The 27,364-nt window shown below is 44.1% G+C and overlaps 1 protein-coding gene across 1 annotated transcript; it reads left to right on the forward strand.

Moving 5' to 3' along the window:
* The first annotated feature begins 1,905 nt into the window (after window positions 1-1,905).
* Window positions 1,906-25,997, forward strand: LOC132896336 (rab GDP dissociation inhibitor alpha-like). Its single transcript, XM_060937091.1, has 11 exons — window positions 1,906-2,016; window positions 16,050-16,157; window positions 16,735-16,834; window positions 16,995-17,129; window positions 19,936-20,134; window positions 20,217-20,348; window positions 20,435-20,534; window positions 21,502-21,673; window positions 23,615-23,759; window positions 23,930-23,984; window positions 25,812-25,997. The coding sequence occupies exons 1-11, from the start codon at window positions 1,972-1,974 to the stop codon at window positions 25,962-25,964; spliced, it is 1,344 nt and encodes a 447-aa protein (XP_060793074.1). The 5' UTR covers window positions 1,906-1,971; the 3' UTR covers window positions 25,965-25,997.
* Window positions 25,998-27,364: the final 1,367 nt, after the last annotated feature.

Raw genomic sequence — 27,364 nt, forward strand, 5'->3', positions numbered from 1 at the left:
GAAATAATGAATAGTGTATGGACCACAGTTATGTTGCATCCTAAATGTTTCTTGGGTTTCAAGAATAAAATAAACCCCTTTACACGGACAGATAATCTCCACACAGGACGTGCTCGAGTGTTCACGTGTTCATATTTGTCCCTGTAGACTGTGTACGGATTTTATTTTAAAAGAAAAACAATGTCCCTGAGCACCGACATCTCACCGAGTCTGAGATCTAGTGGATACATCGCTTATAAACTGCTGTAAGCAACCCTGAAGATGCCGAGTGTCCAGCGTTTGGGTGTAAAAATGAGCCTGAACACTGAAGCAGTGAACACATGCACGCAAGTAAACAGTGAGCACACTCCTACCCAGCCTTTGGGATCCTTTAGCTGCCTATAAACTCCATCGCTAGCTACTCACAGTGTCTTTTACATTATGTCCTTGTATTTTTATATGACATGTTTTTCTTTGTTTTTACTCACTGATAAAAGAAATCTTTTCAGATGGCAAGAATTGCATTGCTATGACAACAGGATTGTTTGCGAGTATCTGTGTCAGTACTGCGTGTGCGTTATCTTGCCAAGTGAGATTTAAACTTGATAAAAGTGAAGTGTGTTGATTTGTGGATTTTGTTGCCAGTAAAAATCACACGGTTATAGAAAATTTCTGATTAGATTTTTAGAATTAGAAGCCTTTATTTGTCACATATACATTACAGCACAGTGAAGTTCTTTCTCTATATTTAACCCATCTGAAGCAGTAAAAACGCAGAGAGAGAGAGAGAGAGAGAGCAGTAGCACCTGGGGATTTCTTTTTTTAGAACGAGAAGCCTTTATCTGACGGCTCTGTGTAACGAAGGTAAACCGTGTTCTCCTGATCTGGTTATGTCACAAGCAGATATACGGTTTCATTGTGAATAATTGCGTCCAGGTAAACCAATTTTTAACAATATCATTCATAACTTAAAATGGATAAATTGTTATAAAGTTTTATTTTTAATTTAAACATGTGGCGGCACATCAGGGCACTTACTGCGATCATCAGAGTTTATTTTTGGGTTTAGTTTGACTTAAAGCTGTGAATGAACTGATGGCGGTGTGAGGTAGGTGGAAGCAGATGTATGTGCAGAAGAACAGACAGTGGGTTCTGTGGATCACTCTGGAGAACCGCATCATCAGGGACCTTCAGAGTTTAGAGTGGACCGTGACTGTGTTACAGGTTTGTTTAAAATGTTAAAGTCTGTGTGGTTCAGTGACTGAACCCCAATCTGACACTGGGGAGATAGTGTGTGTGTGTGTGTGTGTGTGTGTGTGAGAGATACCCCTTTTCCACCAAAGCAGTTCCAGGGCCGGTTCGGGGCCAGTGCTTAGTTTGGAACCGGGTTTTCTGTTTCCACTGACAAAGAACTGGCTCTGGGGCCAGAAAAACCGGTTCCAGGCTAGCACCAACTCTCTGCTGGGCCAGAGGAAAGAACCGCTTACGTCAGCGGGGGGGCGGAGTTGTTAAGACCAACAACAATAACAAGACCGCGAAAGATCGCCATTTTTAAGCGACGAGAAGCAGCAGCTGTACAAACACGAAGTCATCCAGTATTATTATTGTTGTTGTTGCTGCTTCTTCTCTGTGTTGTTGTTTCTTCGATGTTCACGCTAAGGTTTATGCGAACGTAGCGACGTAACTGACGTATACAGTGACGTAATGACGTGGCTCCCCTTAGCACCATGAGCTATGGAAAAGCAAACTGGTTCTCAGCTGGCTCGCAAGTTGAACGAGTTGTGAACCAGCACCGGCACTGAACCAGCCCTGGAACTGATTTGGTGGAAAAGGGGTAACAGAGAGCTTCGGGTAGAAGAGCCACTGAGCTGCTGGTGTTTAAATCACGGATCTGGCAACCCGCAGTGAGGGATATTAGGGCGGAGGCCTTCACACACACACACACACTGTCTCTCTCTCTCTCTGTGTGGTGTTGAAGAGGCTGCGCTCAGGATGGATGAGGAATATGATGTGATAGTTCTGGGAACCGGACTGACGGTAAGATTCCGACATTTTCACCAAAACTCATCATCATCACCACAGTGTTAAACATTACATAGAATAAAATCATCTTTAACCAAAACTGGATACATTACAGTAATCACACACACACAGCATTAATGCACTGAATCCACTCGGTTTATTATTATTATTATTATTATTATTATTGTATTTTAGATCATTGGGTGAATGCTGCGCTTTATTGTGTAACTTACTGGTGATTTTTCAAACAATCAATAAATAAAACCCGTTGTATTATGATAAGCTTGTTTACTTTAATATCCCTGAAGTAAACAGTAAATAAAGGTGTAAACAGGCCTCGCTCCATTCAGAGTGATGCTACGTGGAGGTGGTGGTTTCTGTGTTCCTTTCCGCACCCATATTCCGAACACTGCGCTCTGATTTGCTGTCAGGGTCACGTTTCCTGGCCTGGGATTGGCTAGTTTTCACTCACGCGCCGTATGCTGATAGGACAGATGAGCAGTCAATCACAGGGGAAACGACGTGAAAGAAAAAATATCCAGTTATTTGATGTGTAGTGACATTAATAATCATCTTCCTGTTTATAACCGCGTGTTAAAGAGATGATTCTGTTCTTGTTTGTTTGCTGAATTTAATGTTCTGTACATAAAACTGGTTTAAATCATCTTCCAATCGGAGCGCTGTGTAGACAATGCTAGCCAATCAGAGAGAAGGAGGCGGGGCATGTGGAATACGGATGGGGAAAATAACGCCGCCCGGTGTTTCAGACACGCCCTTTTATTCTCATCTCCAGTCTGAAACCGGAGCGGGTGAGAGAAAGATCAGAGACATTCAAATGAACTGTTTGTTAACAACTTTATAAACATGTTTACACACACCGCAGGGTTTACTGTTAATAACTTCCGGGTTGTGATAGGATGTCTATGGTTACAGCCTGCAGGACCGGAAACACAAAACCTGCAGGCCTCCAGTGTCAAATTACACACACACACACACACACGTACTCTCTCTCTCTCACACACACGCACACACACTCTCTCTTTTTCTCTCTCTCACACACACGCACACACACTCTCTCTTTCTCTCTCTCTCTCTCTCACACACACACACACACACACACTCTCACGCACACACTCTCTCTCACTCTCTCTCTCACACACACACAGGACTCACTCATGCCCCTTTTCCACCAAATCAGTTCCAGGGCTGGTTCAGTGCCGGTGCTGGTTCACAACTCGTTCAACTTGCAAGCCAGCTGAGAACCAGTTTACTTTTCCATAGCTCACGGTGCTAAGGGGAGCCACGTCAGTTACGTCACTGTATACGTCAGTTACGTCGCTGCGTTTGCATAAACCTTGGTGCGAACATCGAAGTAACAACAATCATAATGTGTGACTGCTGCTTTACTGCATCCATGATATCTCGTCACTTATTTAAAACTGGCTCCCTCTCGCGGTCCTGCTATTGTTGTTGGTCTTAACATATTAACATTTATATTAACATATTAATTCCTGAAATAGGAAATTCATACAAACATTTTTTCTTTTCCCATCCAATATCTGGCACAAAAACAACTTCCCCCTCATATATTATTTGCCCACTGCTATGGAACACACTTTCATAAGCCTGTTTAGATCTGAAAACTTCTGCCTTATGGAACAACCCATTTCTTCATTCAGTATCAAAATACAAAAATAATTTCCAGTCATATTTATACCATAGCCATTCTATCATCTTTGTCAAATGTGTATTTGTAGAGGAATTTCCAATGGAATCAAGTGCAACCAAGGCTGTAAAACAAAAAGACTTTTTTTTTTTTCTCTCTCTTTGTACAAATCTAACTAGATGTTTGGTAATAGGCTAACGGATTAATTCCTGTACTGGGAAATTCACACAACCACAAACATTTTCTTCTTTTCACATCCAATATCTGGCACAAAAAAATCACTATATTTGGATATATAATATATCCAAATATAGTGTGTGTGTGTGTGTGTGTGTGTATGTATATGTATATATAATATATATAATATAATTTTTTTTTTTTTTGTTAACGGCGTGTGCCGGAGCTCGTTAGGCGCGCAGGACTGACACTGTTCTGCGCAAGCGCAACACAATCGCAGTAGAAAGCATGTTGAAGCTGCCAGTGGAGCTGCAGTCTTTTTAGTTGTGAATTACGAGTATTTCCACTTTCATCTCTATGTGATACACAAGTTTTGATCGGCAGAAAATCGGCATATTTTAATTTTGACTGGCCGGTCGCCGGTCATGGCCGATCACATGAAAATCGTCCGATTCCGATCAGCAGCCGGTCAATCGGTGCATCTCTGATTCAGATTTTATGCTTCAGATAGCATCAACTAGGCATCCCCGCGAGTATAACAATTTATTTAGGCTAGTGGGAAATCCTTATTTATGGTGAATGTCAAGCCATTATTAATAACTTGCATGAATGCTGAAGCGGGATAAACCAATAAGGCCGGTTCCTCGTGTCAAGCTGCTACTGTCTGCATCAGAATTGGTTTATAGCCTGACTCGGGGATGTCCGTTTCCTGTAAGCCGAAAAGGCTATGATAAAGCTCATCACGAGCACATTGTAGGCTACCTTTTAAAATAAGGGGTCGGAAGGCGAATCAGGAAGGCTACGTTATTTTTAATTAGCCAACAGACCTACGCGCAGTACGGGTATATGCGCAACGGCAGGCCTGTGTACACGCCTGTCTGTCTCTCTCTCTCTGGGTGTGTGCGCATGCACGTGAACGAGAAGAAAGAGCACTTTGAATGAACGGAACGATACGCAACGGAATTTTTTTTTTTTTCCCCCAAAATCGCGAGTCTGATTGTGTGGCGATAGGAATCCATTGTGTGGCGCTGCGCAACACAATGGTCTATGTATGGGAAACCCTGGAGAGGAATCAGCTGAGGTGGCTCGGGCATCTTTTTCGGATGCCTCCTGGACGCCTCCCTGGGGAGGTGTTCCAGGCATGTCCACCTGGGAGGAGGCCCTGGGGAAGACCCAGGACACTCTGGAGGGACTATATCTCTCGGCTGGCCTGGGAACGCCTCGGTGTTCTTCCCGAGGAGCTGGCCGAGGTGTCTGAGGAAAGGGAAGTTTGGGCTTCCATGCTCAGACTGCTGCCTCTGTGACCCGGCCCCGGATAAGCAGATGAGACGAGACGAATTGTCAAGACAGACTTTACTTCCTTGAGCAGTTCACTGAAGGACAGGCCAAAGATCTTGTTGCATGCATATGGATGCCCGCGGAGGCTATCATGAAGCGAAACAGCTGTTAAACATTTTGGAAACGAAATGAAGATTGCAAATGCACATCTTGAAAAGGCTCTGAATTGGACATCTATAAGACCTGATGATGGGAAGGCTCTCCAAGCATATGCTCTATATCTGAGAGAAAGTCCAAATTTTGCATTGCATTGTGGCAATCTTGATGAATTGAATGTAGAATCTAATCTAAAGTTACTTGTTTCTAAACTGCCCTACAAAATTTGTGAACGGTGGCGAAATATAGTATATGAATTTCTTCAGAAAAATAATACACGTACTAGATTCAAGCATCTTGTAGACTTCCTGGAACATCAGTCCAGTATCTTACTCCACCCAGTGTTTGGAGATATCGAAGATCCTCCACCAAGTAGAAGTCCAGTCTCGAAGGCCAGACCTGGCACGAAGGCACCTAAAAGGGGAAGCAGTTTCGTGACTACTGTAACGCCAGCTGAAGAGCAGGTAGTATCACAGCCAGCCAAGACACAGCAAACCAACCCTCACTTTGCGGTTTTGTCTTCATGTAGCTTCTGTTCAGACAAACATGAGATAACAGACTGTAAAAAGTTTAATTTAAAACCACATGATCAAAAGGTTGAATACCTGAAGAAAAATGGATACTGCTTTGGTTGTCTGAAAAGAGGACACCTCAGTAAATACTGTAATAAGAAAATTGTCTGTCAGATTTGCAAGCATAAGCATCCTACCCTGCTACACAACAGTGATAGTTTAGGGAAAATGCAGACTGCGTCATACACCCCAAACCAAACAAAAAGGCCTCCTGTCAACAGTGCCCTAGTCTCTGCTGATCACGCAACAGGGGCCAGCAAGGAGTGTGCGCTAGCCATTGTGCCTGTTCAGGTGAAGGTATCCAAGGGTACTAGAACCATGATGACCTATGCCTTTCTTGACCCAGGCAGTTCGGCCACCTTCTGCACTAAAAACATCATGCACCAGCTGAACGCCAAATTGAAGTAGTCTTGCGGACGATGGGGCAGGAGCGACCGGTCAAGAGCTATAAGCTCACAGGACTTGAGGTAGACAACATTGATGGAAGTGTGTACATAGAGCTGCCTAAAGTCAGTCCCCCCAGGATTTCGCGGGCCTTTTTTGTGATTGTTGCAGGCTAAAATGTTTGATGTTGCGGGGGGTTTTCCAAAAAATTGCGATGAAAGTTGCGGTGTTTTTTTGGTTTTTATTGCGATTACATTGCGGGAGGAAGTGAAAGTTGCGAGAAATTGTTGCAATTTTCTCTTTTTGTGATTAAAATTGAATGATATTTTAAATATTAAGTTATTACTGAAAAACTATTGATTAAAAAAACAAAGACACTGAGAAATGGTCCTATAAACAACTTTACCAATATAAAAGATTACCAGGACTACAAAAATACAGAAAAACAGGCTTTACTTATCCAAATGCACCTGTTGGTTCAAAAGTTAAAGTGCACAGAACCTCACAGCACAACATGAAGTTACCTTCAAATATAATATAAATGCCTCAGCTTTCATGTAAGGAAAAAAAACTATTAATACTAGTACTGTGTGCAGGCAGTCTCTCCTGAAGACTAAATTAAACAGTAATTATAAACTAATAAAATAAATGGCTCAGGCTTCATAGAAGAAAAAAAAACAATTTGAACAGAATCTCACAGTATGATGCCGAAGCTGCCTAAACAATGGAAAATAAAATACCATTTTGGCAAAAATGTTGGCATCCATTAATTTCTTGTATTAAGTAAAAAAAAATAATGTAAAGTGCACACAGTCCTTCACTGTAAACATAACACACTTTCAGTAACCGAATTTAAGCCTATATAAACACTGACTCGCACATGCAGTGTTGTCAGATACTGCTGACGTTTTCCAGCCCAAAATGTGTTTAAAACCTGCCAAACTGCACTTACAACCGCCCAATCTGGCAACACTGCACACATGCTGCTTCTCTTGAATGTCTACACGGAAGTAAGGTGGAAGGTAGTTTGTCGACATCACCAACGATTGGTCAAATTTGCGGGAAAATTGCGGTGATTGGATATAATTGCAACACCGCCCTGAATTCACGGGGATTGGTTGAATTTGCGTTGAAGTTGCAAATCGCAACATCGCGAAATCCTGGAGGGTCTGTAAAGTGTACACTCAATCCAAAATTCCTGTGTCGAAAGACAACTTGCTTAGTCAACATGACCTGAAAGATGGCCTTACCTCGAAGGAGTCGCATTGCAAAGCATTGACGCTAACATTGAGATCTTAATTGGAATGAACGTGCCAAAGGCAATGAAGCCCTGGCGAGTAATTAACAGTCAAGAAAATGGACCATATGCAATCAAGACTCTCTTAGGATGGGTGGTCAGCGGCCCACTCAACACTTGCTCTGCTATGGAGAGATGTGGCACAGCGTCAATCAGTCAATCGTATCTCAGTGGAAAACCTCAAGGACCTGCTCATTAGACAATATAACAATGATTTTCCTGAACAGGATTATGAGGAAAAATTAGAGATGTCTGTTGAGGACAAAAAATTCATGGACATAACAACAAGGTCAGTTATGTTCAAAAATGGTCATTATCACTTACCTTTGCCCTTCCGTGATAAAGATGTAACCTTACCTGACAACAAGGAGGTGGCGGTACAGTGAGCGGTGGGTCTCTCCAGGAAATTCACAAAGGATTCTGCTTATGCAAGTGAGTACAAAGCATTCATGGAAGATGTGCTCAGGAAAGGCTTCGCGGAAAAGGTGCCGCCACATCAGCTGCAAAGAAATGATGGCAAGATATGGTATATACTGCATCACGGCATATACCATAAGCAAAAGGGAAAACTTCGAGTCATGTTTGATTTGTTCTTCTTCTTACAAAGGCAAATCTCTGAACACAGAACTTCTCCAGGGTCCTGACCTGGCCAACCCCCTTCTGAGCATTCTGCTCAGGTTCAGGCAAGAAAGAATTGCTTTAATGGCAGCTATAGAAGCAATGTACAGGTAGTCGTCGACTTACAACCTATGCAACTTACGACCGATCGACTTTACGACCGTCTGGTTATGACTGGCAAGTGTTTCCCAGCTGAGCGTACGACAGTTTCCGCCCCAGCTCCTGGCAGCGCCCAGCATCCAGCCTCTCGCCGTGTACAACAGTTTCCGCCCCAGCTCCTGGTCTATGAAACGAGCAAATGCTCCCGCCAGCCCGAGTGCTGCAACAGCTGATGATAACGAAGATGACCCACAGCCAAGCACCAGTGATGCCAGCGGTCACTAAGTTTTGTATTTTGCTATGTTTTACATTTGTATTTTGGTATGTTTCAAACTAAAATGTTTTCTATTTTTCACACCTGTATTTCATATTTTTTGTTTTGCACTTATTAAATGAATTGTACTGTACGCAGTGTAGTATGCAGTGTTTGACTTAAACCAAATAATGAGCCACGGTAATGAAATAAGAAAATGTTGATAAAATAAGACTTTAAGATGATTACAATATCATTACATATCACAATATACTTACGTTCATTTAACATAGGCCGACTTACGACCAGATCGGTTTACGACTGGTCAGTCGTAACCAAACGCAGTCGTAAGTCAGCGCATACCTGTATTACCAAGTACGTGTTCAAGAACAGCACCGTGACTTCCTCAGATTCCTCTGGTGGCCACAGGGGGATGTCAGTCAGCCGCTCGAAGTCTACCGGATGAACGTCCATCTCTTTGGTGCTGTGTCATCACCGAGCATTGCCAATTTTGCTCTCAAACAAACAGCAGTTGACAATTCAGACCAATTCAGTCTTGAAATTATTGACACAAACATAATTATGTCGATGACTGACTGTCTCAAATCTGTGGCCTCTGTCAACAAGGCAATCCAGCTCACAATGGACCTTAGGGAAGCATGTGCCCTTGCAGGATTCACCCTGAACAAGTGGGTGAGTCATAGCTGTGAAGTTCTTGCTACAATACCTGAAAGTCACAGAGCCACGCTTGTCAAACAGCTTGACCTGGACAGGGACAATCCACCACTGGAGAGAGCCTTAGGAATCCAGTGGAACATCCAGAAAGACAAACTTACCTTCAAGGTAGCCATCAAGAACAGAGTTCTAACAAGATGAACCATTCTTTCTGTTGTAAGTTCTATCTATGACCCACTGGGTTTCCTTGCCCCCTTTATTCTCAAAGTCAAACAAATCCTACAAAAGCTTTGCCTTGAAAAGTGTGGATGGGATGATGCCATTCCAGAAGCGCTCTCCAAGCCATGGCAAAGATGGATCACAGAACTGGAACAGCTAAACAGATTTCAAGTGGACAGGTGCATAAAACCTGAGAACTTTTGCTTAACTAGGACTGCTCAGCTGCATAATTTCTGTGACGCAAGTGAGTCAGGTTACGGAACGGTGAGTTACCTCAGTCTTACAAACTGCAAAAGAAATATTCATGTCACTTTTGTGCTTGCAAAATCCAGAGTAGCTCCTATGAAACAGATGTCTATTCCAAGGCTTGAACTTGCTGCTGCAACACTCGCTGTTAAAGTGGACAGGATGCTTCAGAAGGAGCTTCATATGGATCTGGAGAATTCTACATTTTGGACCGATAGTACATCAGTACTGAAATACATTTACAATCAAACAAAAAGGTTCTATACTTGCGTTGCCAACAGGATTGCAGTGATCCATAGCCTCTCCCAGGTGCATCAGTGGAGAGATGTCAGTTCTAGGGATAATCCATCAGATGATGCCTCCCGTGGATTGTACATCGAACTGCTCTTGAAGTCCCCTAGATGGCTCCATGGCCCTCACTTCCTTTCAAGGCAGGAATCTGAATGGCCTGATGCACCGGAGGACATCGGACACGTACTCCACAGTGATCTTGAGGTAAAGAAAGACATTACTGCAAATTGCTTAAAGCTTCAAACTAATGCAACTACTTATTTCATTCAGTATTTCTCTTCATGGGAGAAACTTCAAAGGGCTGTTGCCTGGCTGCTGAAGCTCAAAAGTCTCCTGCTGCTCCGAAGTCAGAAAGGTAAAGGCCTTATCTCGACATCCAAAATGGAAGGTGAGCACCAAATTCTGACTGTGGATAATTTGGACGAAGCAGAAAAGGCGATAATTTGCTATGTACAGCAGTGTTACTTTGATTCTGAGCTCACTCTCTTAAGGAAAGGCATGCCCATCAAAGCAGACAGCACCATATCCAAACTTGATCCGATCTTGGATGAGGGCATCCTGAGGATTGGAGGCAGGATAAGTAAAGCATCCATGCCGGTGAGTCTGAAAAACCCTACCAGCCTTCCCAAAGACTCGCACATGTCCAAACTGATCCTGCGTGACATACACCAATAAGTAGGACACGCAGGAAGGAATCACATGCTCTCAAGGCTTAGGCAAAGATTCTGGCTTCCCTCTGCTAATTTTGCTGCAAGAAGTGTCATTAAATCTTGTGTCTTCTGCTGGAAATTGCAGGCCAAAGTAGGAGTTCAAAAGATGGCAGACCTGCCAGAGGACCAAGTCACACCAGACCTACCACCCTTCTCACATGTAGGTATTGACTACTTTGGGCCGATTGAGGTCGAAAGGGGCTGATCCCTGGTGAAAAGATGGGGAGTGATCTTCACTTGTCTAGCGAGCAGAGCCATTCATTTGGAAGTGGTGAGCATGTTGGACACAGACTCCTGTATCAATGCTATCCGGCGGTTCCTGTGTCGGCGAGGGCCAGTACTCACCATTAGAACAGACTGCGACACTAACTTCATGTGTGCGCAGAAGGAATTGGAAGCGGCTGCAAGCCAGCTAGACCATCAAAAGATCTATGAAACTCTGTTGACCCAACATGTCAAATGGCTGTTTAACCCTCCTTTTGCAGCCCGTTTTGGAGGCGTGTGGGAGCGATTAATCAAACTGGTGAAAAAGGTACTGCTTTCAGTGTCAAGGCAACAAATACTGGATAAAGAAGTGCTACACACAGCCTTGTGTGAGGTTGAATCCATCCTCAATGACCAACCAATCACAACCGTATCCAGTGACCCTAATGACCTTGAGCCACTAACTCCAAATCACCTTCTCCAGTTAAACTCTAAACCTTTGTTACCTCCTGGACTCTTTAACAGAGATGACTTGTATGGAAGAAGGCATTGGAGACAGGTACAATGCCTGGCAGACCTCTTCTGGAAGCGATGTACTACTGAATTCTTGACTCTGATGCAGCAATGGCAGAAATGGACCAACACTAAAAGAAACTTTAAAGAAAACGATGCGGTAGTCATTGTGGACCCGGCAGCACCAAGAAACTCGTGGCCCTTAGGTCGGGTGGTGAAGATCCTGCCCGGGCCCAAAGGTCTTGGCCGGAGTGTCTTGGTGAAGACCAAGGCCAACGTCATTCAGAGGCCTATCAACAAACTTTGCTTGCTTCTGGAAGCTGAGCCAGCTTGAAGGCTTTGCATGCTGTGCCAGGCTCATCATGCCCCCTGCCCCCTGCACGCATTCACCTATACTGACAAACCTACACATGGCGACCTCACACATCGACACGCACATGCATTTATGGACTTACATCCACAGCGCATCCTCTCTCACCATTGTGCATATACATGGACCTCTCATTTTTGCAGCACACTGATATTTGACTATGCACACATCCATGGACTTTGGGGGGGATTGGGGTCCTGTGGACTGCAAAATGGACTGTGGGCTTTGGGATCTTTGAGGGATCTCATTTAAAAAAAATAAATTTTGTGAAAAAAAGTGTGTATGTATTGACACTATTGATTGTTGCTGATGACTGATTAGAATTGTATTAACATGACATCAGATAACAAATGTTTGGATTAATATGTATTGTGGCTCCATTTTGTATTTATTTGGTAATTGGTCTGCCTTAGCATTAACAATTAGGGGCCAGAATGTAGGAGCCATATTTAGGTTGCTGTATGACTTGGTATTTGCTGTTTCTATATGATTTAGTTTGGTAACCTGTAAAAGGAATTATGTTAGAATTACGTTAGATACTTACCTGATTGTCTTACCTGTCATGTGGTATGTAGCCACTCCCCTTGACGTGCCGGTGTGGCGCGTAACTGCAAGCTTTAATTGATCCTTTGAATCAGGGGTAAGGGAGATGACGAGGCGGAATAGTTTTCCGACCGCAATAAGCTGAATGCATTGGAATAACCTACTAAACTAACGGAGCTTTACTTTAGTTTCCCTTTTTGATCCTTTGTTCGCAACCGTAAAGTAAACCGGAATTGTCTTAATGGAATAAACCACCATCTCATTTCATTGGACTTTCTGTGAGTGCTTAACTGGATTGTGTGTCGGGAACCTCATCAACCTCACGTGGCAATATTTGTTGCAAGGAATTGCTGTCTCACACACACACACACACACACACGTACACGGGGGGGACGGACACACACACACACACACAAAGGACAGAGGGGGGACACACACACAGAGGGGAGACACACACACGGGCACACAGAGGGAGGGGAGACACACACAGGGAGGGGGGACACACAGAGGACACACACACAGGACACAGAGGGGACACACACAGAGGACACGGGGACACACGCGGACACACGGGGGACACACACAGAGGGGGGAACAGAGGACACACGGGGGGACATGCAGGGGGGACAGACACATGCACACGGGGGACGCGCACAGAGGGGGAACACACGGGAGACACACAGAGGGGGGAACAGAGGACACACGGGGGGACACGCAGGGGGGACAGACACATGCACACGGGGGATGTGCACAGAGGGGGGACACAGAGGGGGCACACACAGAGGGGGGGGACACACACGGGGGGACACAGAGGGGGCACACACAGGGGGGGGACACGCAGACGCAGAGGGGACACACACGGGGGACACACAGAGGGGACACACACAAAGGACACAGGAGACACGGACACACGCACAAGACACACACACACACACACACACAGAGGGGGACACACTCAGGACACACAGACGACACACTCAGGACAGAGGATACACACACACACAGTCAGGATACACACACTTGCGCGCGCACACACACACACACACACACACAGGACACGCGCGTGCACACACGGGGGGGACACACAGAGGACACACTCAGTACAGAGGACACACACACAGACAGACAGGACACACAGGATACACACACACACACACACTTGCACACAGAGACACATACACTTACACACAGGACACACACACAGGGTTTCCTATCATTCCTCAGAGGAGAAATGATACTACAGTAACTCACATCACACCTCATTAGTGTAAATAATAATAATAATAAGACCCACAGAGTCTCATATTACTGTTAAAGAAATTCTTCAAAAGACTCTAATTATTCAAGATTGAAGAACTTTGTATTCTCACTCTCTCACTCTCTCTCTCTCTCACACACACACACACACACACACTTCCCTCATCAAAAGAATTCCTGTACAAAGATTGGCCAAGGATGGCTCACGTGACATAGTTCCACTGTTGATTAAGCAGTGTATCTCATGATCTCATCTCATTATCTGTAGCCGCTTTATCCTGTTCTACAGGGTCGCAGGCGAGCTGGATCCTATCCCAGCTGACTACGGGCGAAAGGCGGGGTTCACCCTGGACAAGTCGCCAGGTCATCACAGGGCTGACACATAGACACAGACAACCATTCACACTCACATTCACACCTACGCTCAATTTAGAGTCACCAGTTAACCTAACCTGCATGTCTTTGGACTGTGGGGGAAACCGGAGCACCCGGAGGAAACCCACGCGGACACAGGGAGAACATGCAAACTCCACACAGAAAGGCCCTCGCCGGCCCCGGGGCTCGAACCCAGGACCTTCTTGCTGTGAGGTGACAGCGCTAACCACTACACCACCGTGCCGCCTGTATCTCATGATGTCAAAAATAAAAAAACGGATATGATGTGAGTCAGTCATGGAGTATTCTGGGTATAGATGACTCACAACCATGTGATCAAAATGTGCTGCGTCATGAGCGTCCGCCATGTTGGTGGAGATCAGAGTTGCTTTGTATGGCAGCCACTGAAAGCGTATCTGTAAACAACGCTGAATTTTCTCAGTATTACCACGATTTGAATGATCAAGTGAAGATTCGATACAAAGAGAAGATAGATTTGTGTGGTTTTGACCCATATTATTTTTAAAAAGTCAGACTTTTCTGAAGATAAGACGCATCTACTGACCATCGAGTCCCCAGATATCACATTCTATCTGCTGAAGGATCGAGTCCGACCTTGGGCGAAACACAGCTCGTGTTCTGAGTGGGCGCCCAGTCTGGATTGTTTCTATCGTATAATTTTGCTGTCGCTCCAGGAAGCGAAATGGTAATACACGTGTTAAAATTATAACAACGACCGAGTGAACCACGACAAGAGAGAACATTCATTTTGTAGCAAAATTCTAGCAACACGAAATAAAATTTTTCCATGATATTATTGAGACAGCTTTTGAATCTCCCCTGAGATAAACTGATGACTGCAAGCACGAGCTGTTTTGGGTTTAGTCTCCGTTAGATCAGCGCTGCCGATGTTGTTCAGCCGCGCTCGGCTCCTCTCTGTACAGCCTCAGAGTTTCCTCGCCCTCTTTCTGAATCACGGACGGAATTCACGAGTACTGTTGTGATCACAACCATATACAGCACAGAGATACGGCAGAGCTAAAAGAACGCTTAAAGCAGCAAAAAATAAAGAGAGTCGCATATGCGTGACTGTTTTATATGGAATGTCGCTTGACCCCGCGTTTGTATCTCCACCAACATGGCCGACATCCGTCACAGTTTCAAGCTCTACGGCCGACTCGAGTCACAGCTGTGGCCTCGTGAGCGTTTCTGTGTGTGTAGATCTCCAGATCACGATCATGCCTAGTGAGGCAGGTGATGGCATGGTACACTGCACACGCGCAGGTTGAAGGTCACGCCGACGTAAATAACAAACATAGCTGCCTGCAGTGAGTTTTTATACCGAGATTCAATCAGAACACCTTTTAGTTTGGAATTATTTTGATGAGGGGTATACATCTAATTTACCATGCACTGAGAGGCTCCAGTTGAAGTGATGAATTCTCTTCGGTGACTGGTAAAGTACCGCCCCTCTCACAGGCTGGTCCTGTACCGCCCCTCTCACAGGCTGGTCCTGTACCGCCCCTCTCACAGGCTGGTAAAGTACCGCCCCTCTCACAGGCTGGTCCTGTACCGCCCCTCTCACAGGCTGGTCCTGTACCGCCCCTCTCACAGGCTGGTCCTGTACCGCCCCTCTCACAGGCTGGTCCTGTACCGCCCCTCTCACAGGCTGGTCCTGTACCGCCCCTCTCACAGGCTGGTCCTGTACCGCCCCTCTCACAGGCTGGTCCTGTACCGCCCCTCTCACAGGCTGGTCCTGTACCGCCCCTCTCACAGGCTGGTCCTGTACCGCCCCTCTCACAGGCTGGTCCTGTACCGCCCCTCTCACAGGCTGGTCCTGTACCGCCCCTCTCACAGGCTGGTCCTGCACCGCCCCTCTCACAGGCTGGTCCTGCACCGCCCCTCTCACAGGCTGGTCCTGTACCGGTCACCTCAGAGAGTCCATCACTGTATACACATATAACATGAGCTCGGCGCTGTGAGACAGCAAGTGTTGGACTCCGCATCACTCTGACAGAAGACAGGGTTAACTCTAACTCTAACCCTAGAACAGGATAAAGCAGTTATTAATGATGAAGGAATGAAATTTATGTATAATATAAACAATAAATATATTTTTTAAATAACACATTTTGTTGTCTTCAGGAGTGCATCCTGTCCGGGATCATGTCTGTTAACGGGAAGAAGGTTCTGCACATGGATAGGAACCAGTATTACGGTGGAGAGAGTTCCTCCATCACACCACTGGAGGAGGTATGATCAAGTGCACATCTGCATTTACTACTTCATAATAAACAACTTTATTTATAACACCTTTGTCTCAAGCTTGTCTCTAATAAAATGGCCAAATTTAAAAACGCAACAGATAACAGCAATGACAGTTAAAAAGAAAATAACAATAAATATAATAAAAATCACATGTACAATCGGACAGTATTTTTAAAGCTATTCATTATATTTATAGCTGAATAAAACATCTGCATGAGAGTAACATTATAATATAAACATATTTATTAATTAGTATTTCTTCATTAAAATGGTTTAATTTAAAGTGGAAACATGTTTATGATCAGGGTTGTAAACTCACTCCATGTCTCCAACCAAAAGAGTTTTTAATATTAACGAGGAAAAACGAGAGTTTAACAGATTCACAGTCAAAGTGTGTTTTAGGAGAGCTGAGAAATCGTGTAACATTGTGAAGGATTTGACCGAAAAGATGTTTTGCTGAAAGTGTGCGCGCGCGCGTGTACAGTAGTAGAGTGTGTGATCCGTTCATTTAAAAAGCACAGCTCCAGCTGCAGGTTTGTGATGTTGTGTTTGTCCTCTGCAGCTCTATAAGCATTTCAGTCTGTCGGAGACTCCGCCCGAGTCCATGGGCCGAGGAAGAGACTGGAACGTCGATCTCATCCCCAAATTCCTCATGGCTAATGGTCAGTGTTCCGTTACTCATCCTGACTGTTTGATTTTCCTAAAAGACGTGTGTGTGTGTGTGTGTGTGTGTGTGTGTGTGTGTGTGTGTGTGTGAGCGAGAGAGACTCGTGAGTAAAACCTGCTGTATGTGTGTGTGTTCGTGTCTCGGTGCTCCTGCAGGTCAGCTGGTGAGAATGCTGCTGTACACAGAAGTGACTCGTTATCTGGACTTTAAAGTGATCGAGGGCAGTTTTGTGTATAAAGGAGGAAACATCTACAAAGTTCCGTCGACTGAATCCGAGGCGCTCGCTTCCAGTGAGTCTCTCCTTCTGCTTACTCTCATTACGACACATTAAAGTGCTGATGACACGAACATGACTCTATGCAATTTCTTAAATAAACTATACAACATGGCAAACATGTTAGATTTCTGTTATAATTACGTGAAAAGAAGCTGTTGTTACGCGAATATCCAACTTTTAATTGCACAGCGCAAGAAAACTGGGTCCGTGGCTCGCGGCCATGTTGTGACGTCAGCGGGAGAACACGCTGCGGTTCACTGGCTGTTCTACTCTGGTTCTACTCAATGGAAATGGCGCATGAAAACGCCGGTGAACTCTCTAGTGCTAGCTCTTCCTCTTCTGGGAGTCTAGAATTGTGTTGATCTCTTCCGAATAGAATCTATGATAGCCTACCCTCTTTACCCTTTGCCTCTCGTTGCTAGGCGGGAGTTACATGAAAGCCGCAAGCTTTCACAAGCAAATACATGACTGATATCACGCCGACTTTATGATTACATTTATGATTATCATGTAGAATCTATAGCTCTACGTACCTTTATCTTATGTCATTTCACAACACACGTTCTGACAGGAGGACTGTCTTTGGATCCGGCATAGCTACTAGTAGACCCCCTCTGGAATACTGGCAGTGTTGCCAGATTGGGAGGTTTCCCGCCCAGTTGGGCGGTTTCAAGTGCATTTTGGTGGGTTTTGAGCATATTTTGGGCTGGAAAACGTCAGCAGTATCTGGCTGCTGACGTTTTCCAGCCCAAAATATGTTCAAAACCCACCAAAATGCACTTGAAACCGCCCAACTGGGCGGGTTACCTCCCAATCTGGCAACACTGTGTAGGCACTGCTGATGGCAGTAACAAACGTTTGTGCTGAACTGAACACCCAAGAGATTCTTTTAAGCTGGGAAGGGTGTCAAAACAATCCAAATCGAAGTGTTCAGAGCACAGGACGGATGTTGGTGAGGGCTCCCACTTGTCACGAGTGCGCCTGACTTGCTTCACCCACTTCGCATGCAGCTCGGGATCTCTGGGAAACTTGAATAAACTTACCCCATCCTTGTGGGTTTTGGAGCAAAAGCCGGCAACACAACGCGAAGGCATAATAACTATATATATAATAATGTATAATAATGTCTAATAAAAATACTAATAATGATAAACTGAACACCTGCCGCATCAACAACAAACTGGTAAGTGAGGAGGAAGGTTCTTTCGCTGACGTCATATAGCTCCTCCTCCTCCTTCGTCTCCTGGGTGCTGCAGCCCCGTCAAATTTGCCCAGATAGCCGCGTTTTTTATCATAACTTGTAAAATAGGCGCCTTCGTGAATTAATATATGGATCATCGGGAATTACTTTTTATGTTATAAAACATCGCCAAAGATGTCAAAAACGTGTCATCAGCACTTTAAAGGTGAGATCAGTGATCTTTATTAATACATTTTCTTTTTACAGCAGGTGGAATTAGTGTTTTTAACTGTAATTAAAAGTGAAATCTGTGATTTTTAAGACAGTTATTGTAGCTTGGTGAGAGTTTTTTTTTTTCTAAAGATGTATATTCACAAGGTTATACTAAAGTCGAGTTTAGGAAAGTCTATTAGTGGCATTACAAAGATAGAGGAGGGTTCGTATTCCCAAAGCTATTACTTCTGATCACTACGTTTGGCAAAAACATGAGCGCAAACACAAATCAAAAAGGTGAATGTAACAGGCAGGCGGGATCAAGGCCACTTTCGCTTTTATTTTTTAACTGTCACTTAACAGAAAACACGCTTTTCAGCAGTTTCAAAATAAACTGTGTGCCGCTGCACCGACGTGATTTCAGCCAGGGGAAGAGGTGCTCTCGCTACACACACACACACACACACACACACACACACACACACACACCCCAGCCTCGTGCTCCATTCACAAACCGGCGCTTGACCACGCCCCGCTGCCACAGTGAAAAAGACCCGTATACTGTCTTGCTCAATGAAATAAAGTGCACAGTACGATAGTGAATCGAGAGTTCGTTCACCAGAAGTTGTGTGATACAGGTGTATCGTCTAATTACACACACTTTCACTCCACGGTCTTCACCATCGCAGTGATAAAAAAGGACCTTCTATGTAAACTATCTAATGCACAGGAATAATATTTACATTGTGAAATCAATACATCATTTTCGTTATGACTAACGAATATTGGCTGAAATACGCTCAGTGAAAAACGGGCTTCAGTGAGCTGAGTGACCCGGCTCGAGTTCGCCTCGAAAAAATCCATATTTGGGCCAATTGCAGCATGTTCTTCACTAATTACAATATTTACGAGAGGGGGAAACAGACTAACCGGTATTTGATGTGTAGGATCCATTGGCTCCGTCATATTTTCTGTCACAACCTGAGTACTGAACTTGCAATGTGAATGTTATGATCAGCTCCTCGTCTCGCGCCAAAATGACGTAACTGAGTCAGAGCCCGGTCAGTGAAGACCTGCGCACACGGACTTCCTCCGTCTGCTTGACTGCGCTAAGCGAGCGATTTCATGCACATTATTTGCTTTAATCCCCTCAAATTAAATAACTTCCCAGCCACAGAATGGCCTGATATTTTGTGAGATATTACAGAAATAAACAGATATCACAATCACCACATTTCAGACGGAGCTAAATTTCACTGATTTTATGAAATCGAAAGGCCGTACAGCTTTAAGGATTAAAGGCAGGGGTAAGTGATTTTTAGGTCAGTCATTAAAGGTGGGATCAGTGAAATAAAGATGGGGTTTATTTTAAGTTAAAAGATTAAAACAAGATTTAAACCCTTTGTTTATTTTTTTTTCTGCTCAGATCTGATGGGCATGTTCGAGAAGAGAAGGTTCCGCAAGTTCCTGGTTTTCGTAGCCAACTTTGATGAGAAAGACCCCAAGACCTTCGAGGGCGTGGACCCCAGGAGCACCACGATGCGTGCTGTGTATAAGAAGTTTGACCTGGGTCAGGACGTGATTGATTTCACAGGCCACGCCCTGGCGCTCTACAGGACGGACGAGTAAGAAGCCGTAGCGCTTTAATCAGAGATGATGATTAATTCCGCGGCTGGTGTGTGATTGAACGCTCCGTTTGTCCTGCAGTTATCTGGACCAGCCATGTCTGGAGACGGTGAACCGTATCAAACTGTACAGCGAGTCTCTGGCACGTTACGGGAAGAGCCCGTATCTCTACCCTCTGTACGGACTCGGAGAACTGCCTCAGGGGTTCGCCAGGTAAACTTCTCTCTCACGCGGACCGCACTGCTCTGGGTACGAGGTGAGATCTTCCCCCATGGGTTCTCACTGTCATTGTTGTTTAGGTTAAGTGCGATCTACGGCGGTACCTACATGCTGAACAAACCTGTGGACGAGATCGTTCTGGAGAACGGCCGTGTGGTGGGAGTGAAGTCCGAGGGAGAGGTACCGTACACTCTATTAATCATTTACACATCCGTCCGGTCCTCACCGTCTGCACTGACGGGACGGGAACGGATCATAAACGTGTCTTCGATGCCTTGTGGTTCCTTAATAACACAGAACATCAAAACCCGACTTCATCTCCGACTCCACACCACCAGACCTCTCCGACGATCCGCACAGCGACTCTCAGCTCCCCTTAAACTCGCGTTTTAATTGGACTGGGAAAGAATTAGAATATTAATGAGTCTGTAATATTTCACCATCACAGAGTATTTAAAAAAAAAAAAAGCAACAAGCATCACAAGGTAGCGTGAGAGTTTGTAATCTTTTAGATTATTTATTTATTTATTTATTTACATGTAGTAAAGTTTTCCTCTTCCTCCGATTCGTCCCTCCGTCTTCAGCTGATCTTCACCCAGGACGAAAATAAACAGCAATTAAAGGTGCGCTCAGTTAGTTATCATTCATGATTAAAGCTGCAGTGAGTGATTTATTATTTTTTTAAAAGATGATTAAAGGAACAGTCAGTGATTTGGGATGAGGTGATCAGGGTGGTTCGGGAGGTGAAATAGTTTGTGGGGTTTTTTTGAAAAGGGATTTACTGAAAAATCTCCATGATGTGAATATTATGAACATTTGAGTTCCATTTGTTCTCGAAGTGCGAATAAAATTACACTGTTTTGTGGAACGGATGAAAACAATAGCATTGTGATTAAAAACAGGAAGTTGTTATATTAGAATGTTTTGAATGTGTAACTTTTTATATAATGTGTCTTTTGGCTGTCTGAAAGAAACATTTATTATTATTATTATTATTATTACTTTCCAAGGAAATTCACTGAGGTCCATTCAGTCCTGTTCTCTCAGACCTCAGCAGAGTCCGAGTTGCAGCGATGAGGCTCTGCAGCGTTCCGGTTCTTTCATGTTCTCATTAACACGAGGGTTCTCGGGTTTCCTGGTCTCTCAGGTTGCTCGCTGTAAGCAGCTGATCTGTGACCCGAGCTATGTTCCGGACCGAGTGCGTAAAGCAGGTCAGGTGATCCGCGTCATCTGCATCCTCAGCCATCCGATCAAGAACACCAACGACACCAACTCCTGCCAGATCATCATCCCACAGAACCAAGTGAACCGCAACTCGGGTCAGTGACGCGCTGCTGTGGATCCTGCGAGTACTGCAGGAACTCGCACACGTTCTGATTTTACACTAATTACATCACTGCACGTTTAGTGTACGGGTCGACGTGTTCTGCACATACGCTGTTTCTTAAAGTGCTGAAGGAACACAGGAGAACCTCTGATGTAATGGACTTTAATGGATATCGGCTTACTGGGTTCTATCAGATTCCTATAGGCTTCTGTTAGAGTTCCTGATTACTATTAAAGACACCAGAACCCAGTAGAACCTTCTTTCATTGGTACAGGGTTCTTTTATCAGAGTAATATTCGAGAAGCCGTTAGAAACCCTGAGGCATGTTGTTTTAAAATATTGTTACAGACCACAAGCACACGAGAACCTGTCGGGAAACACGCCGCATCTAATGCCGAGTACAAACAACCAAACTGGCACCTTACACACACACACACACACACACAGAACCAGTCAAAAGTTTGTACACGCCCTCTAATTCAGTGTTTATTTTTATTAAGTCACTTCATGTCTTAAAGTAATGATGGAGAATCGGGTTATGATTTGATTGATTGATTCCGAACAGTAAAGAAGGAGGATATAAAAATAAAAAATACAGTAATCAAAACATCGTCATAAACAAACAGATAAGCATAGCCACAAGGCAGTAACATAATAATGTTCAGAAAGGATTAGGAAGAAGTAAATAACTACAGGATATTTACTGTATTGTTATTATTTACTCTTTACTGTTTGATCTCAAACATATTAAGAAGGTGAGAAACTCGTCAAAAGGTAATTAATGGACGAGACACAGCTGTGAATTGAAAAGCGTTCCAGGTGACTCCCTCATGAAGCTGGGTAAGAGAATGACGATAGTGTACAAAGAGTCATCGAGGGAAACGCTGAAGAATCTCAAATATCAAACACTTTTGTTTTGAATGAATGAAATGAATGAATGATCAGTTTATTTAGCCCTTTAGTAGTGATAACACTAAATTACAAGGGAGGCCAAATACTAACACAGTACAATAAAACACACAGAAAAAACATATTTAGTCCCTACTGAACTTGTAGGTCACAAAGTTGCTGAGTCGGTCAGTCCTCACGACGCAATAGTCAGCGCGGAACAGACCAGACCTCAGACCGTAGCCATGAGCGACACTCACGGGCCGTGGTAACACGTGTGCTAGGAAACCAGACTCCCTGATGTTGGCAATAAATTTCCTGCAAGCCTCGTCACGGCGCGCTGCCAGCATAGACAAACCACAACCCGCGAGTGCCGACTCGTATGATCGCTCGGGAAAAATAATTTTAAGTGCAGCCCTCTGAATGCCCTCCACCATCCGACCTTGACAGGCTGGTAGCCCAGCCCACACAGGAGATGCATATTCTAGGGCGGGCCTAACCAGGCTACAATAAGCTTGAATAAGGTCAGATGATGAAACACCAAATTTCTTCAACACACGCAAGGCATATAGGTGTTTCCGAGCCTATGTTAAAACCTTTTTGTTTACCACATAATTCCAGATGTGTTCCAGATGTCATTTCATAGTTTTGATGTCTTCAGTTTTGTAGAGAATAATCACAATACAGAAACACCTGTCAATGAGTGGAGTAGGGGTGTACAAACTTTTGACTCGTGCTGAAAGGATGATGTTTAAAGTGTTTCTGGAGCGATCTGTGAATGGCTGGTTTCTTAGCTTTCAGGAATTAGCCCCGCCCTCAGACCATATGCAGTGTTTTAGCTCCGCCCATTTAAAAAGTCAGCACTCAGGATGTGCTTAGTGTTAATCAGGGTCAGGTGAGGAGTGTGTGTGTGTGTGTGTGTGTGTGTTGCAGTTGTAATTCAGCTCACAGGCAGTAGAGGGCGTTTAACATGACTCACTGCTCCTTTATTAAAACCAACTAAAGCTCCTGTTTTACTGCCTGTTTAACTGTTTGTTTGTTTTAGATATTTATGTGTGTATGATCTCGTACACCCATAACGTGGCTGCTCAGGGTAAATACATCGCCATCGCCAGCACCACCGTGGAGACGAACGACCCCGAGGCTGAGATCCAGCCCGCTCTCGAGCTGCTCGAGCCCATCGACCGGAAGTCAGTGTTACACACCCTCTGCTTATTATTATTGTTATTATTAAGGGGATGTTTATAGTTGAGTACAAAACGTTAGCTTAATTAATTGACCTTTGTTTAATGAGTCCCGTCACCACACGTTCACTTTAAATCTTATTTCAAACTTAAGACGTTTGTGTGTGTTTGTGCAGGTTTGTGGCCATCAGTGATCTGTACGAGCCGTCAGACGACGGAGCAGAGAGTCAGGTGAGTGCCACACTCCATCATCACCCGGACCGAGCCCTGGAGAACACAGAAGGTTCTGGAAACTCAGGAGAAAATACTGAGCAGTGATTTAGTGTTTGTACACGAACCCAGTTAATACCAGGGCTTTGAACCAGTTCAAGGAACGAAAACCGGGAACTTTTTCTATTTCACATGGAACAGAAACGAAACCAGAAACTTTATTATTTTTTATGCTCCGGAACAGAAACGCTTATTAAAAATAATGGTAAACGGTAAATACCGGTTTTTATTTCGTTCCTCAAAGTTTCCGTAGCCTACAAATAAAAAAGTCATTCTTCTCCTGCGCAAGTTTCTCTGACCCGCTGGGGTTCACTTCCTGTGTGACGTTCGCTGACTGAATGGAGAGAGCGGGAAGGTGGACTACTATCACTTCTCCACGTGATAATAAGTGAGTAAGTGCTTTACTGAGTGTCTGAGCAAAGAAGAGCCTGAACGTTGCAACCTCCCTATTGGCTGTTTGTAAAAATGTATCAGTTGTTGCCCTTCCCACGGGAATCATTGCGGGCTCGAGAGACGAGACCTGACGAGTTAGTTCGTTGGTAGCAGAACAAAATGTCTGGACACAAATCGGGTTTTCAGTAAAGGAAAGAAAATAAACGGAGGCAGAAAATACAAAACGAGTTTTAAGGTAGGACAAATGGTTACTTTTCTGAGGCAGCCCGCCGTGGCTGCCTGCAGGCTTATTTATTATAGCCCATTTAGTTAAAATAGTTGATATAAAATGTTTATAGTTATAGTTATGTGATGGTTGTCCTGATTTAGACTGGTGGGTTTTTTTTGGGGGGGGGGTTGTGCGATGTTGCACCCAGGTCCAGATTAGGGCAGAACCGGCCCTGGCTACATTTCAGGTGTAGTTTGTTTTATGTATGTATGTACTTGCATAGATGTGTACTTGGTCTTCCAATATGGCGCCTAACAAAATCTCGCGGCGCGGTGACGTCATGCGGTAGCCCTCTATAGGGCCTGACTAGCCTTTGGTAACACACTAAACGAATTCTCTTTCATTTTTGGCACTTTTTCTGTTTGTGTAGATGGGAAGACATACTGAGAATCCAAATCGCCAACATTTGAAATAATAATTGTTTTGAATTATTTCTTGTCTTATTTAATGAAGGTTGTAATAGAATTAGCCTACATTTGGCTTAAGCTGGATGAGACAGAGACATAATTTTATAGCCATTTGTTAAACCGCTGACAGGGAACGTAATTAACCGTTCCGGGAACGAAATTTTTTTGTTCTAACCGGTTCGGGAACGTCTATTTAATGGTGGAACCCAAAACCGGAAACGTTAAAATTCCGTTTCTGTTCGGAACGAACCAATAGGAAAAAAATTCTGGTTCAAAGCCCTGGTTAATACATACACACACACACACACACACACACACACAGAAAGGGTTGTTTAAGAGTTTATTAGATCCATAAAGTTTCATGATGAACACAGAAGGGTTTTTTAGCGTTCTTTAAGCATTCAAGACATAATTAATGGATGTTCATGTCCAGACTGGGGTTCTTTAGGGGTCCGTTAATGATGGAAGAGTTTTAGCTCCCGACAGAGGGATTCTGGGAAACATGATGTTCAGTGTAGAACCTGTGAAGGTTCCCTGAGGAGGAGAACTGAAGCACCACTGAGTGGACGGTGATGGTTTTTAATGAAACTGTTCGAGATGATGATGAAGTGATAATCAAACACAAACCCATACTCATGATGCGAGTATTATTTGTTTAAAATCACAAACTGCGATATAAACATCACAGTGCAGGGTTTAAGGCTGATGTTTCTTCCGCAGATCTTCTGCTCGCGAGCGTACGACGCCACCACACACTTCGAAACAACCTGCAACGACATCAAGGATATCTACAGGCGCATGACGGGGACCGAGTTTGACTTTGAGAACATGAAGCGCAAACAGAACGACGTGTTTGGGGAGGACGAGCAGTGAGAGCGCAGGGTGTGTCTGAGGGGGTGAAGGTCAAACTATGGGGGTGGGGCTAAAGCGGGGGCCAATCAGGGGGCAGACAGTCATTACTGGGAAATATGAAGGGGAGAGAGAGAGAGGAGACGAGAGGGAGGGGCAGTTAGAGCCTGTGTGAATGATGGGACCTGTTTCACCTCCCGGAATGAACACACACACACACACACACACACACACACACACCTCTTCTCTTCTCTTCTCTTCTCTTTCTGCCTGTCTTTACATCCCTTCACTATATTCACAGGTTAGTTCAGTAGTGACCACAGCGTGTGGAGGAATGTCGTGTTATTCTTTGTGTGTGTGTTTGGAAACCTTTATAAACTTGACCTGATTATTTTTCGCACTCCATTTAAATGTTAAACGATTTAAAAGCTCTGACGCTCAGACTGACACTAACTTTACACCTGAGAATCTGAACACGTCACCGTCCCAAACGTCACACAACAGAAACGTTATAAACGCTTTATAAACTCTTCGAGTCTGTAACGTTTCATTTGCATGAAAGTCTGAAAAAGTTACCTGTGTACAAGAATCAGTTAAACTCTTTATACAGTAGATCAACTTTTTATACAACAAAGTCAACCTTCATGTTCTGGAAATCACATGAAACTGATTCCCATCGTTCCCACATTCCCATCGTTCCCACATTCCCATTGTTCCCACCTCCTTCATGCACCAGTTTTACCTCTGTTCTTGTCCACCTTAAACCCTGCTGTTACACAAGATTTCCAAATTCGCAGAATTCTTTCTTTCAGAATTATTTCTTTAAATGGGAAAATTAAGCATTCCCATCTGGAATTGCACAACAGTTTCCCCAGTATCATTAAAATACTAAACTAAAATAACACAACTATCAAATACAGCACATACCTCCACCACCACCACTAATATTACTAACTGCTAATAAAGATCTCCATCGTTTCCTCTCCTCGTGTTTTTCTGCTTGGTTTCTGTTCATGAAGCGAAAAACTAAAAATATGAATGAATGGGAGCAGATGCTCTCCACTGATACTGGAACATCAGAAGCCCCCGATCTGTGCCCAGCTGTCTGTCTGACTGTTTATTTTATTTATTGTTTCCCTCAGTAACGAATATAACGTGTGTGTGTGTGTGTGTGAGGTTTGTTTACTGCAGCTGTGAGAATCACGGACGCCATTTTCAACAGAAATCTCACTTTAAACGCGCGCGCGCGCGTCTCGTCCTCACTGACTGTCTGTGTGAAATTGTGCAGGTTTGGTGTTTGAGCAGGAACTGGACACTGGTGTTAAATATAAATGAAACAGGAAGTAAGACAGGAAGGAGAATGAGGGAAGAGGAAGTGGAATAAGGAAGTACAGATTGATGTGATGAAGGTTTGGCGTTTGTGA

Source organism: Neoarius graeffei, chromosome 13 (genome assembly GCF_027579695.1).
Source record: "Neoarius graeffei isolate fNeoGra1 chromosome 13, fNeoGra1.pri, whole genome shotgun sequence".
NCBI classification, from domain to species: Eukaryota; Metazoa; Chordata; class Actinopteri; order Siluriformes; family Ariidae; genus Neoarius; species Neoarius graeffei.

What these genes read in the sequence shown, in the direction of transcription:
- LOC132896336 (XM_060937091.1), top strand. Translation starts at nt 1,972, where the DNA reads ATGGATGAGGAATATGATGTGATAGTTCTGGGAACCGGACTGACG. An exon ending in GCGCTCTACAGGACGGACGA is followed by an intron (nt 20,135 to 20,216) that starts GTAAGAAGCCGT and finishes TTTGTCCTGCAG; the next exon opens with TTATCTGGACCAGCCATGTC. An exon ending in CCAAGTGAACCGCAACTCGG is followed by an intron (nt 21,674 to 23,614) that starts GTCAGTGACGCG and finishes TGTTTGTTTTAG; the next exon opens with ATATTTATGTGTGTATGATC.